The following is a 16,371-nucleotide window of genomic DNA, read 5'->3' on the forward strand; positions in this document are numbered from 1 at the left end:
TGTTAATATTATTTAATGGACCTGAGCTAACATGAACTAACTATGCAAAGTTGTATTTTTATTACCTAACACTGACAAAGATGAATAAATTCTTAACCAAATGTATTGCTCATTGTTATTTAATGTTAAATAATGCATTAACTAAAGGGACCTTATTGTAAAGTGTTACCACTTTGTCCATGGTAATTAGATATTTAAATATAAAGCTGAATCAAACCGGGAAATATTATAATTGATGTTATCATCACTGTACATAAGAGAAGGGTGTCTTACTCACCCTGACACTGATACCCCTGTTTCCCCAACACACCCCTGCAGAACCACAGAGAAATAAATGTGTTAAACAAACTCTGACTGACACACAGCAGGATTGAGCAGTTCTGTTTCCGACCAGCAGAGGGTGGGTTGTGCTACAACACAAATCTCTATAGCTGATTCTGTCAGTGGCAACAAGCAGCATTGTGTATAGTCACAGGGATGCACTAGGTATGCCAGGTATGCAAATAGTTAGACTGAACAGTTATTACTACTGGGAGGAACTGTTTGCAGAGACAAAAATAAACATCTGTCTAATCTATAAAATGCCCTCCGCACTGGCACAAAGGACAGTGACTCTAATTTCCTTTCAAAATCAATATTCATTACACAAAATCCTTTGTTGTAATCAGGAGGAGGAGTGCCTGTGATTAGCATCAGGTTTCGCCTTTAAAACGGACATAAAGCTTTTATGTATCTGAAAAGGACCTTATAATAAAGGTAGTCCTGTATAGAAGTAGCTATTGTGGATGACATACAGGGCTACAGGTGAGGAGCAACACGCATCTTACCAGATGAAATCTCTGCAGTGGGAGCAGTAGGTGGGCTGTCTCAGGTAGGTGGCCATAAACTTGTGACCGTTAACCTGGTGGACACGCCTCCGAACCGCCCCCTGACGTTTTCGTGGACGCATTCGCTCACGGAACACTCTCTCCTCATTTTCATTGGATGATGCAGCTGCAAAATAAAATGACATTTGACAATAAGTTAGTTGAATATAAGTGTGTTGGACGCAGGTGAATTTTATTTTTTCGTTTATTTTTCGTTTATCATCACTCATAACACATTCATCAGAATATCGCACAATTTCTAGTTCTCCTTTTATATTACATTTGTATGGATTATAAAGATATCTAAAGAAATTTAAATGAATAAATGAATACTTTTTTCAGCAAGAAAACATCAACTAATAAAAGGTTACAATAAAGACAATTAAATTGTTACAAAAGTTTTCTATTTCAAACAAATGCTGTTCTTTTGACCTTTCTGATTGTCAAAGAATCCTTAAAAAATATAAAGCAGCACAACTGTTTTCCACATTGATAATAATACAAAATTTAGCTTGATAACCAAGTCAGCATTAGAATGATTTCGGAAGAATCACAAGAACACAAGCTGATGTGTTCCATAGCAGAAAAAAAAAACAAATTAACATAATATATTAAATATATAAAAATACACATAACCATTATTTTAAATTGTAATAATTCCACAATATACTTTACAGTATTTTTGACCAAATAAATGCAGCTTTGGTGAGCATAAGAGACTTCTATTGAATTTAATTTTTCAATGAAATTAAATTATACTTCCACTGTCTATGCCATTTTTTCATATATCACCACCAGCCTGACAGTAAAATTGGTTCAACCAATGGTGTGAGCATGGGGCGGAGCTACCTTTTATTTCAACCAATTGCAAACAATTCTGTTTTGCCATTACACGTCACCTTACGCACTCCATCAGAGATAAATCACATACACATCCACACACTAAAACCCTGGCCACCACCAAACACAACACACCTCAAGAAGCCTCATGATCTAAAGTTAACCCAGCCAGCAGAGAAAGTGAACAAACACATCATTGATTCTCAAGCAACTCTTCCCCTCACTTTGCCCCATTTGAGGGCTGCAGTAATTGTGTATGTGTGTTGATCATGAGAGAAACCGGCGGCCGAGGACCACCTGACCAACCATGTGACCCACCACCACGGCTCCATGCATTCCAGCAGTCAGGTGATGCCTTTGAGGGGGACAGAGTTCCTTCAACAGACAAACAACTGTGAAATTACATTCACATCACTACGTGTGTTGTGGCGGTGTCCATAATGTGCCCTGTGTCCGTCAATGAGTGTAAGCGAGAGAGTGGTTTCCTTGAAAGAGAGTAGTTTCTCCCTCTTGTTTGGTTCCAATAAACTTGTCATCCATCTCCTCCCACACTTCTTGTCTTTCAGTACAGCAGCGTATGTGTGGGCTGCATTATTTTAACGCTGTCTGTAAGAGGAGCTGCTGCAGAGGTGTGATTACAGCTAAGAATCCCCATAGGGTGGCAAGCGGCCCCCATAGAGCGACTAGGCTCAGCACAATTACCATTGCAAGCATCCTGGGGGACCATCAGTAAGAGTGTGCGTGGACGTCTGTGTGTATCCTAGTTCTGTCTCATGTCAGGGTGCTCCTGAGGCAAGTTGTGTGCTTGTTTTGTCTGATATCAGAGAGCGTCCTGTCTTCTGGAGCGGGCAGCTGCTCAGGAGAACAGCGTGGCAGCTAAAAGGGCCATTAGTGGGATAGATGTGCTTACATAATACATTATCCATCTGCTCAAAAAGCAGGGCTTAACCAGAACACACCTATACCTCCCAGCACAACACTGTTCACCTAAGTATACCACAGACAGACACACTGAAAGAGAAGACATGATATCAGTGGAGTTCATACTCTCTGTATTCACTTTATAGATCTAGTCACCATATTTAATTTGATATGAACATGAGGCAGGAAGGAAATCAATAGTTCTGTTTTAAAACCTAGCGTGCTGACTAACTAGACAGCATTTTAAGGCATCATAGACCCAACATGAAGGCAGTTATGCAGCAAAAGTATGCTTTCTTTAGAGATTTTGACAAAGGCAGCATCACATGTATCTTTCGCAGAGAAGGCAAACCTAGAATAGACAGTGGCAAGCTCAGTAAAAAAGTTCACCCAAAACAGGGTACAAAGTGACAGATTTTTATTTTATAATTTAACATCATGCTGTTAGCTTAGCAACATGTAATAATACAATATATACATATATATATATATATATACACATATATATACATATACATATATATATATATATATATGGGGTTATATTCTCCACTCAAGGTTTGGCACACACTTGCACAGTGGTTAATTTTCACAAAAAAACGTCAGGTTTCCATGTTTTATGTGGACTTTCCATAGACATAATGATTTTTATAATGTACAAACTGTATATTCTTTCCCCTAACCCCATCACAGAAAACTTTCAGAATTTTTACATTTTATATAATTTAGTATGATTTATAAGCTGTTTTCCTCATGGGTACCAAAAAATGTCCATTGCCGTCTTTATGGGGACATTTTGTAGGAAGTTCAGATCAGAAACATGTAAAAGATTTATGATTAAGGTGTACAGACATACACCTTTACAATCATTATCTCTCTCGTTCAAGTCTGATGACATGCAGCAGGTGAGAATGCATGAACACTTTCCCTAGTGACTGTGTCCATGGTGATCAGGGACGATGCGCACGTCCGCTCCACTGAACCACGGTCTCTCCTTTTCATCCACACTATACTCACCCATCCACACCTCTGTGTTCCTCTTTTTTTTAATTTGTGTATATTTCACCACTATTCTACTGATTGGCTTGCGGAAGGCTGAGCTGATGAGAGTTTGAGCCGATCGGTTGTATTCGCCCACGGTCAGACAGCCAAGAGGAGCTTGGGGCAGCCTCCACCCACGCCAATGCCACTTGAGCCTCAGACACGCCACCCACAAGCACTCTCCAATCCAGCCAGAGCACAGCATGGGACCAATTAAAATGGCATCAATCAGAAAAAGAGAGGGATAGAGAGAGAGAGATTCCAAATCTGCTTATAACTCAATGACAGTCAGTTCCATACCTACGGATTGATCAATGAGTGGAAGATGAGGCACACAACTTTCAATTTAATCATCCCAGGTAAAGTTTAAAGAGTTTAGAGCTGGACACAATAGTGCAGATTGATAGCAACCGCCGGAAAAGCGCATGCTGGTATAAACTGGTTAGTGCTGGTTTGGTGGTAGTCTATCTGGTAGGCCCCCGTAACCTTCTTTCTATTGAAACGGGCTGACTAAGGAAAGTTTTCTGCACTGTAAACCGTAATAAGTTGTCAAAACTAAAAAAATTTGGTAATTAACTCTCAATTTTGATTTTGTACTACATAAACATGTTCATTGCAATTTAATTGTAATATTGTCCAAGCTAACTCATACATTTTGAATGAATCAACATCATAACTCAAATCTTTTGCAGTTAACTGTATGTGCTGTTGTATAAAAGATACTTTCACTATAGACTTGCATGTACACAGTTAAGCAACATAAAGTGCAAATATTCTTTTAAAAGTTTTACAGCCAATCCTTGATCTAATAACAGACTCTACTCTTTTACCACAATGGTAATCCATGCAAAACAGGCAAAATAACAGAAACCCCTATAAATCCCAACATAAAATGAACATTAAACACTAATGCATCTCTCCCTATATGAATATAGCGCAAAAACACACAAAATAACACTTAATTTATTTATGCTACTTATTCAGTAGGATTCAAAACACGCTGGGGACTACACATTTGATGCAACTCACTCAGTTTAGTTGAATAAAATTAGATATTACGTTCATGTATTCTTTTCTCTTAAAGGAGCTGTATGTAAGAAATTTATTTCAATTAATCATACAATGGCCCTGATATGTCACTATACATTAAGAAATCATGTTCATTTCAAATACTTATATCACTGACAACAATAGTCCGGCCAGGATATTGTCATTTAAAAAGTGAAGTTGCAGCCCTCGACTGATGTTGATGTTGTCATGTTGTGTTTTGGTCTGATGCGCCACCCTCCACCTATCTACAATAGTAGTAAACAGTAGTGTTGCGGCATCCGGGTTGCCAGCTTTGCTAGTTACCACAGCTGCAGCTACAAACGTGTCGGAATCGGATAAAAAAAATGTCTAACGTTGCGAAACCAAAACAAACTCGTTATGAATCCGAAATACTTCGTGACAAAGTCCGAAATAAAACAAGGATCTGTATAGGAGATGCCTTTTAAAGATGGAGACGGCTGAAAAAGGAGAAGAATTTGAAGACAGACACCAAGGTTGCTAATTTTCTCCTGGACAGGTAAGATTCATCTATGTTTGGCTAACTTGTACTTGATGTAAATGGACATTTCAAATATTCATGACAGTCGAACAAAGTTATGCATGTTCGTGCAAAGTAACGTTACGTTAGCTCATATGGAGGAGGTGGGTAATCGAATTGAAAAGGTAAGGAATTGTTTGGGTAATAAAAACGGCGAGTCGCCATTACTAACATTAGCAATGCATTATCAGAGCCTGTTTCTCTGTCATTATGATGAGACGCTGAGGAAAACAACATTAGCACGCCCATTATTGTTTATCATGCAAGTTCTACAGCCAAAAATAATAGAATGACACGTAATCTTTCACATCACATATTTTAGCGTTATGGACGTGTACTGCAGGGTAAGTTAAAAAAATACAGCTGGTTGCTTTCATTTATAGTGTCAGCTAAATGAATAGCTGTATCTTTGATATCGGTTACACACAGTGAGAGAGGCTTGTGCTTGTACTTACGTTAATGACAGATACCTACCGTTACAAGTTAGATAACAGCTACTGTTCTAACAATGTACTGTCACATACGAGTGTACATCTTTACGATTATATTTGGCTAATCGCCATTAGAAAATTTTTGCGATATATAATTACTTTGCAAAACATCTCTCATTTGAAGCATAAACATAATTAACAGAAAAAGCTTATTGTAGCAGCATACGTTCCTGCTGTATCCTGCAGCCTATCTGAGATGGTCCTCACTGCAGAACATGAAATCCACAGGGAGTCGTCGGATCCAGATCCAACTCCTCCCACCTTACATATACCTAAACCTACCCATCTCCGCCCCCTGATCACTAAACCCACCCCTAATCCTATCCATCTCCACCCCTTGGATCTTGATCTGACTCCTCCCCGTGGATCTCATGTACTGCATTGAGGTGGCCTATCTGGCAACCTCGAGTCAGGGAGGAGGGAGAGGGGATACACCGTTCTACAGTAATTTGAAAGTGATTGCAGTTCCAGTTTTGGCCACATTCTTACATACGGCTCCTTTAAGTATAATGCACTTTCAGTATAATATTCGTGTAATGTAATATTGAAATATAAAATACCTTTAAATATATAGTACGAAACCTTGCATATTAAAGCTATTAGGTGATTCAGCAAGCTCGGGTGATGTGCGATATTTTACATTTTTTGGTTTTAGTAAAATTTGAGTGAATGAACACATTTCAGTATCATTTCATTTCATTTTAAAGTGTGGTTAAACTGTTCAGAAGGCTATAGAATAACATACCAGTAAGCAACCCATGCTGCAGAACAAAAACAGCACACTGTATGTTGGCAAAGCTGGTCTTTTCAACAGGAGTGTTAGAGACTCAAGCTATTTACTGTAGGCTATTAGGTAACATGCATTTCATGTATGATTTATAGCAGTTATTAAAAGAAATACATGAGAACTTTGGTCATTCAGAGTTATTACAAATTGATCATTGCAAAATGTAATTTACATGAGATGGCGAACCAAACTCTGCACAGAAATTAATCAACACAGAATGGAACTCAAACCCCAAATTGCAAAAGCTATAATCTGTTATAAATTCATCTGGACTCAGTCAGATTAACTGAAGAGAAACTGCTCTTTGTGCTTGTCAAAGCGTAACCTGTATTGAGTGTGAGCAGTTCACTCCAGTACTTCATGTTGCTTCATAAAAGCATATGTAGTAAAAGATTGTGTTAATGAATAGGTTAACAGTTTATTTTAAATTATTAGTTCAGCGCACAACGGACCGCAAAAATAGGCTCAACACACTGCAAGTGTACTTGCAGCTACTCTCCTGCTGTGTGAATAGAGTAGCCTTTTAATATAGATGGCAATGCTTAGAACTAAAGTCGTGTGTAATTTTCACAATAAGTGGCTGCAACGTACACAAAGAGCACATCATCCAATTAAATAAGGAATACAGAATACACTACTGTTCAAAAGGTTGGAGTCAGTACTTTTTTTTCCTTTACTCTTTAAAAAAAAAAGATTAATAGCCTACTTATATTGAGTAAGGATGCCTTAAACTGATCAAAAGTGACAGTAACGACTTTTATAATGTTACAAAAGATTTCCATTTCAAATAAATGCCGTTCTTTTGAATCTTCTATCAATCTAGGAATCCTGAAAATTGTTTTTATTACAGTTATCACAAAAATATTAAGACGGACAACTGTTATGTTATATATTATCAACATTGAAACTGACCCCAAACTTTTTCACTATGTATGTATGAAAGATTCCTTCAGTCATGTATTTGAGTCACAAGAGTGTTGTATCTGGTAAGCTTGGCGGGTGACATCACAGTCCTACAGTATTACTGAGCCGCAGTGACGTAGTGATCTGAGATGTTATCTAACTAGCCATCTGTCACATGACTCTCTATCTCTCTAACAAAATGAGTGCAGATTATTCCGTTGAGGGTCCTTGATCGCAGGAAGAGGGAAATACATGAAGATCACCAGTGAGTCTTTCAGAGCCCCAACAGCTAGAACAGATATTATCAAACATAATATCGAGTTTTCATAATGCGACACATACCGAGCTGGATTGGAATGACAAACATCTGTGCGAGGTTATGCTAACCAATCCGAAACCTCTTCACAACGGCAATGTCATTTCTCAGATTATGACACCGTCCACTCTTTCACTCTTCACTCCATCTCTCTTTCTTTCTCTCCTCCTCTCAGACCTCTCACCCACTCTATCCATCTATAAGTGTGAGCGCACAGGCTCGTTTCCATGGCAACCCCTGCAATCTAAACCATCTCAGAGCCTGGGCCGCTCCGCTGAACAAACACACACAGCGACCGCAGAAGATCCCCTCAACATGCAGATAGACAGATTTGGATTTTTAAGGGAGAAGTGGGGAAGTTGACGAGAGAAGGAAACAACATGGAAGAGAACATTTAGTGCACTGAAGACTCAGACACAGAAACTCATTAAGGTAAAGAGAGAGAGACATATAAAAATAGCCAATACCACTTCTCCTAGCAGCCCTGCATACATTTGCATGGTAAGCAGCCAAAGGCTGACACTCAACGAGCTGTGAACACATAAACCCTGGGAGAAAGTTCAAGTATAGGACGAACAGGAAGTGGATGGGGACAGCCAATCAGGAAGAAGATGGACAGAAATGGGGTTAAAGGGTTTGTTAGAGGACAGCTGTGGCAATATTTGGTCTTTTTCGCATTGCTATGAATGCACATCACTGTGAAGAGATGACTCAAACTCCGTCAAGAACTTTAGATGATGCAAACTCTGAATCAACATGCACCAATGCTACATTTTCTATATATTGTAATCATTATGTTCACAACTTGTAATAATTACTTCAATGAGCTCATTGTTTCTGCCTTAAATTAATACATTGTTATTTAACTTCATGATTTATATATGTTCATTTCTGAAATACATGCACACTGTTTTGGGCACATTACTCTAAATTGTAATGTGGACTCATGCATTTTGTGTAAAGCTGCTTTGAAACAATGTATAGTGAAAAGCGCTATACAAATAAATGTGACGAACTAAATAGAATATTTTTGTGTGTTTATAAAGTTGACACAAGACAAGGGTTTTCAGAGTGTTCAGCCTTTTAAACTAGGGATACACAATATATAAATAGCATATTGGTTATCTGAGATATTTTTATTTATCAGTACCACTCAATACTGGATACATGTTGGTGTATATTGATTTATTTGGGTAATTTCACATTTTTTACATTCAGGTTACTACTGCCATAATCTAACACAACTGATCTGGGTAAAATAGTTTATGCTTTTGAAAGAAGTCTCTTATGCTCACCAAGGCTGAATTTATTTGATCATAAAATAAAATAAAAACAGTAATATTGTGAAATAGAAAACCATTATTTTAAATAGTAAAAAATATTATATATTTTAACATGTAATTTTATTCCTTTGATCGAAAAGCCAATTACTCCAGTCTTGCTGATTCGTTGCTAAAGAAACATTATCAATGTTGAAAACAGTTGGGACGATTAATATTTTTTTGTGGGAAATTGTGATAATTTTTTTCAGGATTGAACAAAGTTCAAAAGAACAGCATTTAAAATAGAAATCTTTTGTAACATTATAAATGCCTTGCTGTCACTTTTGATCAATTTAAGGCATCTTTGCAGGAAAAAAAATGAACTCCTTTTAAAAAAATCTTACTGACCCAAAACTTTGAACAGTAATGAATAAATATGTTTTTATATAAACCTTTTCACATGCTGTCATTGTTTTGTCTCGCCTATAAGGTGTGTGTCTATCTGTCTGTCTGTCTGTCTGTCTGTTAATCCATGGCTCAGTCCCACCTGCTATTTTCAGACAGTAAATCCCTGAACAACTGACATGCTGCACCTGACAAAAAACGTTTCCATTCCGTAGGGGTACACACCACACACACACACGCACGCACACACACACTTCATGTTTTATGAGGACTTTCCATAGACATAATGATTTTGACACTTGAGACTTTGAAATATACAAACTGTATATTTTATACACTTACACGAACCCTACCCCTAAACCTACCAATCACAGAAAACTTTCTGCATTTTTACATTTTCAAAAAACATCACTTAGTATGATTTATAAGCTTTTTTTCCTTTAATGGGGACCAAACAATGTCCCCACAAAAACAAGAATTTCTGCTATCACCATCTTTGTGGGAACATTTTGTCCCCATTATGTAGGGTTTACATGGCCACATACCCACACAGACACACACACACACACACACACACACACACACACACACACACACACACACACACACACACACACACACAAACACACACACACTTATTCCTTTTTCAACCTGTGTTGGTTATCCTTTAATATGGTTAAATGTATTGAATGGTGGGATGAGTCAGAATCATGAGAAAGGAGGAATACATTTGGCTGATGAGGGGATCACTATAAATAGAGGAGGGTAAAGATAGAAGCATAGCGTCTGTCACCTCTCATCAGAAGGGTGAGCTGATAACGGCAAAAAGGACAAACTTACGCAAAGCAGGTGGGAGTCGGGATACTTTATTGCTCCCATTTTCTTTTCAATATCTCAAGATTTATGTGAATATAAATGCACTCAGGCAGCGGAACAGACAGAAATATATTTCATTTATCCGAATGAAACATCTGTGACCAGCGGAGTCTGTAAACAGCAATGAAAATTCACGTTCTGAATTGGTCGTAACACACAAAAGAGCCTGGTGGGACGTGGGTCAGGCAGGTAGGAACGTGGGTAATTTTACAGAAAGCAAGGACGCTGCAGTGCCTGAGCTATTCTGGTCTGCGTAGCTTGAGGTGCCACTGAAAATAGCTCAACAGCCCTTCATATCTAAAGAGAGTCTCTTTCCTGTATGTGAAAGACTCATTGATTGGATCAGTTTGTGGATACAAGACAACACTCTCCCACCTCTAGGTACCAAAAACTGCTCTCACCTGCTATTTGTGGTTTGCTCTCCATGGCAGAAAAGTTCAAAGGTCATGAGGAGGGATTTGTACCAATTTAAAAAAAAAATATATTTGTGCTCCGCTTCCTCCAAATGATTCTGGTTCTTTAAAATTCCATTCCATTAATTATTCTTTTGAATTTGAGGAAGAACATTTTGAAAAAACAAATGCAATTGTGTTTCCAAATGCTGGGATTTGTTCTTTGTTCGAATCAACAAAGAAACCAAATGTGGTAGCTTACTCCATTCCTTTATCCTTATATAACACCACCGATAAAACTCAGAACAACATAACACAGTTAAAGGTCGGTCACATCAAGGACGATAAATAAAACTATAAAGTTTTCTAATCGTTCAAATTCTATGAGAATAGGGAGGTCCACATCACAGCTTTAACGACAACGACACAGATGAACAATGACACTTGAATCCCCTATTAGCATTCAAAACTTACAGTCTCTCACTTCCGCTAAAATGGATCACGGATTTTTATGACATCACCGCGGACTTCAGCTTCTCATCACATCGTCTGTCAAATCAAATGCTCACTAGAATATAAAGCGTCCCACTCCCTATGCTATAAATACCACCTGGCCAAAGTGACCATTGACACGTCACAGAGCAATATGGGTTGGAGATGTGTGTGTTCGGTTGCTCAAATGCTCGAGTTTTATTCCGTTTTCCAACCATACATTAGTTAGGAATGAAATGGCTAGAATTTATTCAAACCTCTACAACTGAATCCAACGTACGACCAGCGCTCTGATTCGCTTCCATGGTTCCGTCAAGTACGACTTGCAGTCTGTGAGGTAAACTAAACGCTATTGGCTATTTGAAGAGTGGGAGGAACGATTCAATATGTCCCGCCTTAGCTTCCTGTTTCAGTGGAAATTACGTCAATGCATCATACAAAGCTGCGCGTTCCAACTCCCAAGGCAATTCAGAGATCAAATTCAAAATAAGATCCTTTAAGAATCAAACTTCACTGGTCAAGCTTTTTGTGTTTGATTCACTAAAAGCACCAGTTCACAAGAGCCAGTCACTTGAGAGTAAAATCTCACTGGTTGAGCTGTTTGCTTTTAATATACTTAAAGAAACAGCTCATAGACATTAGCTTGGTGATCGGATTTCACTGGTCACGCTGCTGTGGTCTGTGTGGGTCCTAACACCCCATTATAGTCATGTGGACACTATACTGTCACAAAGCAAATGGGGTGGTGATGGCGCAGTGGATAAGACACATGCCTTTGGTGTGAGAGACCCGGGTTCGAAATCACTGTCAGACACCAATGTGTCCCTGACCAAGACACTCAACCCCTAGTTGCTCCAGAGGCGTGCGACCTCTGACATAATAGCAATTGTAAGTCGCTTTGGATAAAAGCGTCAGCTAAATGAATAAATGTAAATGTAAAGCACCGTCCTTCGAATGAGATGTTACACCAAGATCTTGACTCTCTGTGGTCATAAAAATCCCAGGATTTCATTTGAAAAAGAGTAGGGGTGTAACCCCGGCATTCAGGCTAAATTTGCCCATTGGCCTCTGTCCATCATCATGGCCTCCTAATCATCCCCATATATATATATACTGACTGGCTTCATCACTCCGTCTCATCTCCACCAATAAGCTGGTGTGTGGTGGGTGTTCTGGTGCACTATGGCTGCACATTAGTAGTGGTTGAGGAGATTCCCCCCTTCCATATGTAAAGTGCTTTGAGTGACGAGAAAAGCACTATATAAATGTAACAAATTATTATTATTGATTCTCAATCCTACTCATTATCTAATAGGGAGCTTTTTAAAAGTGATGCATTTTTGATACATTCTGGCAGTTCTTAAGAGTGTGCACATCTATTGATATTTTATCCGTCTCTACTCTCTAATAATATACTGGACTGACCTGAACTCATGCATGTCAAATCACCCCACCCAGGCACGTCAGAACAAGCAGTGCTTTGGATCAATATGAAAGATCAACCAGAGATCAATAGATGTATGTACAATAATACAGAACAAGGCTTTACTCTACCACTGGATATAAACCGAAGGGATGCTGAGCTCTCATTTATGCCCAGAGCAAAGTCGCACATTAGCACTAACTGACTGTTTGCACGGAGACGCCAGAATTAAGTGATCTCCAGCCAAGCTCATCCTCAGTTTACTGACACCTTTGAAAGGAGGCCTGTGATTAACGCAACATCCAGGCAACACAACTATCATTTAGACACAGAGCTTGAATGTGTGCATTTTATTGTCTGTTGCAACTGTGTGTGGATGTGCCTTTGTGTGGGCGCTGTGTTGTTGTTTGTTGCCCCTTACATTTGTGCGTAAACGTACAGATTTGCAGATCTATCATCACAGCTCATTGATGAATTAGCCAAGTGTGTCGAAACGCCAATAATCTGTCAAATGAAAAGAATGATTCATGGTTTAATAGAGCTAGTTAAATCTAAAACAAATATTTTGTCATCATTTACCTCATGTCATTCCAAATCTGTATGGTTTACTTTTTTTTTAAGCAAATTTAGCAGACTATTATTATTTGTCATAAAAGTCCCGTTAAGCTACAAAAAAATATCATAACAGTATTATGTCCATATGTTCAAAGTTTTTTGAAACCGTACAATACAGTAACTTTGTGTTAAAAACAGACTGTAAAAGGCAGAGACGGTCCACTCCACCACTGACCAAAAATTGAACAAAAGAGCTAAGAAATTCTGGATACAGGCGTTGCAATGTTCAATTGTATCTAAAACAGTACAAATTATGATACAATTATCAAATTTTATTTCTGTCAAGAAATAGCATAGCATGACTTGACTTCAAAATCCTGATTTCCTGAAATGTATGCATCTCATTTGCTTTTGATATCCTTGACGTCAAACCTTATGCAACATGGACTGATCTGCAAAGTCGGAATATACACATGTCAGAATGTGATTTGATAGTTGCTCAATAGGATAAAAAGTAAGTAACACTTTACAATAAGGTCTCATTAGTTAACATAAGTTAACTACTTAAAAACAACTCATTGTTATTCAATGAAGATTATCTGTCATGATCATCTCCATTAATGCATCCAGTCAGTTATAACCGGAGTGGGGAATTAAACAAAGCTATTCCTGAATCACAGTCCAGCATTTCTCATTTGAGTCTGCATCATTCGTTAACCTCAACTGGAGAAAGGTATCTCCCAGCACCAGCCTCAGGTCTGTGAGTGGGCTTTCAGAACATATGCTCGATACACACCCAGGAAAGAACAGCTTCAGCCCCCGCACGCAAACACACACAGAAGCATTAAAGAGTGGGATTTCCCTAATGGACACTACTTCTTCACACACACGCACGCACGCACACGCACGCACACACACGCACGCACACGCACGCACACGCACGCACACGCACGCACACGCACGCACACGCACGCACACACACGCACACACACGCACACACACACCTTGGCACAGGTCTTTCGCTTGATGCACTAATGATGCATAACAAAACCAAGAGGATTTCATGAATCTATCAAACGCCCACCATGAGGACAGACAAACCAGTCCTCAGATCATTACTAATCAGTTGTCAGTGGTAGCACAAAACAAATGTTCATTTTTTTTTTCTTTTAGTCACAGTTTATGTCTTTGGATGCCAATTTCCTTTTAAATTGAGTAAATACTTGTGTCATATTAATTAATTTTAGTCCGTTTTACATGAAATTAAACTAAATATTCAAACATTTTATGTATTAACTTCAGATTTTTTTTTTAATGTTTTCGCGTCTTGTATGCTCACCTAGGCAGCATTTATTTACTTATATAGTAATATTGTGAAATAGTAATGCAATTTAAAATAAATTCAGTTAAATTAAACTATTTTCTGTTTTAATATATTTTTAATTTATTCAAGTGATGGCAAAGCTGAATTTTCAGCATCATTACTCATTATTCTAATATGCTGATTTGGCACTCAAGAAAAATTTCTTATTATTATAAATTTAAAAGCAGTTGCACTTAATAATTTTGTAGAAACTGTGTTCAATTTTTTTTCAAGTTTCTTTTTTTGATGAACAGAAAATTTAAAATGAAAATAGAAAACATTATAAATGTCAGTTTTGATCAATTGAATGTGTTCTTGTTGAATAAAATGATAAATTTCCTTTGAAAGACCCCAAACTTTTGTACGTTAGTGTATAATTATTTAACAAAAAAAACAAAAACAATTTTATTAATGAACATTTTGTCAGCCATTTCCCTGCCTGCCTGACTTCACACATACAATTCTGTCTGCTTCTTGTGTTAATTTGCTGTGGACTCAAGAGTCTCACCTTCACTGGAGGATCCCGACAGATCAATGATGACGTACACTTTCCCCTCAGGCTCCAAGTCGATCTGTAGAAAGGAAACACAAAAGCAACCAATCAGAGGGCAGCATCTCAACACGAAAGGAAGACGAATTCATCCAGAAGCGCATTATCCACTGACTTTGTGAACACGCTCTGTAAACATCTCATTCAACATCACCTGTACTTTTATCAGCTGATGCCAAAGTTCAAGATCCCAGTAATAGATTCCCTCTGTGAATCTCTCTCTACAGGGATGGGCCCCTTGCACACGCGCTCACTAACTTCCTGCTCTCTGCCTCTTTTTGTTGTCTCTAAGGATGGAGGGTGGCAGAGAGTTGGCAGGGAAACTGCTTCGGTTTTATAATTCCTTTTCAAACAATTTCCTGCCAGTGGAGCACATCCCCGAGCGACCCACGCAGACCCCACATGGGCCCGACGCCTAGCTGAGATTCGACGCCCACTCGCCATCAACTCCGCGTGGGGGAGAGAAGCTGGGAGAGGCACCAGATCCACAATGTCAGGAAACCACTGCTTAATCTTATTATGCAGAGAGAGAGAGAGCGCGAAAATACAGGCCCCGCGGTGCATATGTGGAGGTGGATGGTGGTGTCGGAGAGAGATATAAATATATATATCGAGCTGCATTCATAGAGCGTCTCAAAATAGGAGGCCTGTTTTATTTTTCTCTTCACAGTGATCTAGATCGTCAGGGACACTGCGGACCTGGTGCCAGATCAGCACTACCGGTCTTAGTCCTCTTCCTGAATACAGGAATTAGGACATGAAGAACACCACAAGCTCTGCAGCAGAAGAGATTTCGTTCGCCCAGATTTCAGTCACAGTTTGTGCCGTGGAAGTTGCGGTTCTGTCGTTTTGCCCAGAGTTTAACCTGCTCTCTATAAGCTCTAAGGGGAAAAAAATTGATTTATCCCTTTAATTCCTGATGAAATCATAAGAATGTGCTGCACTTTCGAAAACCGAGCCTGTCGCACTCTCAAAACCGCCCTCTCGAACATATCAGGCCATCTACCTGCAGCCATCTGATGAAATTATAATCAATAGCTTTTAAGGGATAGTTCAACCAAAAATAAAAATCCTGTCATTATCAAGACTTTGGTTAATCTTCGAAACACAAATTCAAATCATTTTGTGAAGAGCTAAAATCACTTTGTATGATGAACAGATTTAATTTAGGCTTTTATTTACATCTAAACAATGATGGACACACATACATAGAGAACATCACATTTGGCAAACATGGAAGCTCGTGTGACCATCTGTAAATAAAAACATAAATTAAAGGGATAGTTCACCCAGAAATGAA

At 38.6% G+C, this 16,371-nt stretch overlaps 1 protein-coding gene across 2 annotated transcripts in view; it reads right to left on the bottom strand.

The window, feature by feature from the left end:
• Positions 1-16,371, bottom strand: part of prkcea (protein kinase C, epsilon a) — a 72,294-nt gene that overhangs the window by 42,239 nt on the left and 13,684 nt on the right. For both annotated transcript variants that reach the window (XM_077200824.1, XM_077200825.1), the window contains exons 2-4: positions 15,030-15,093; positions 828-993; positions 278-312 (exon numbers count right to left, since the gene is read on the bottom strand). In XM_077200824.1, coding sequence (XP_077056939.1) covers positions 278-312; positions 828-993; positions 15,030-15,093 — 265 coding nt within the window. The remainder of the gene's footprint in view (positions 1-277; positions 313-827; positions 994-15,029; positions 15,094-16,371) is intronic.

This window comes from Siphateles boraxobius, unplaced genomic scaffold (assembly GCF_051911475.1).
Source record: "Siphateles boraxobius isolate OS27281-9 unplaced genomic scaffold, OSU_SipBor_1 46, whole genome shotgun sequence".
NCBI lineage: Eukaryota > Metazoa > Chordata > Actinopteri > Cypriniformes > Leuciscidae > Siphateles > Siphateles boraxobius.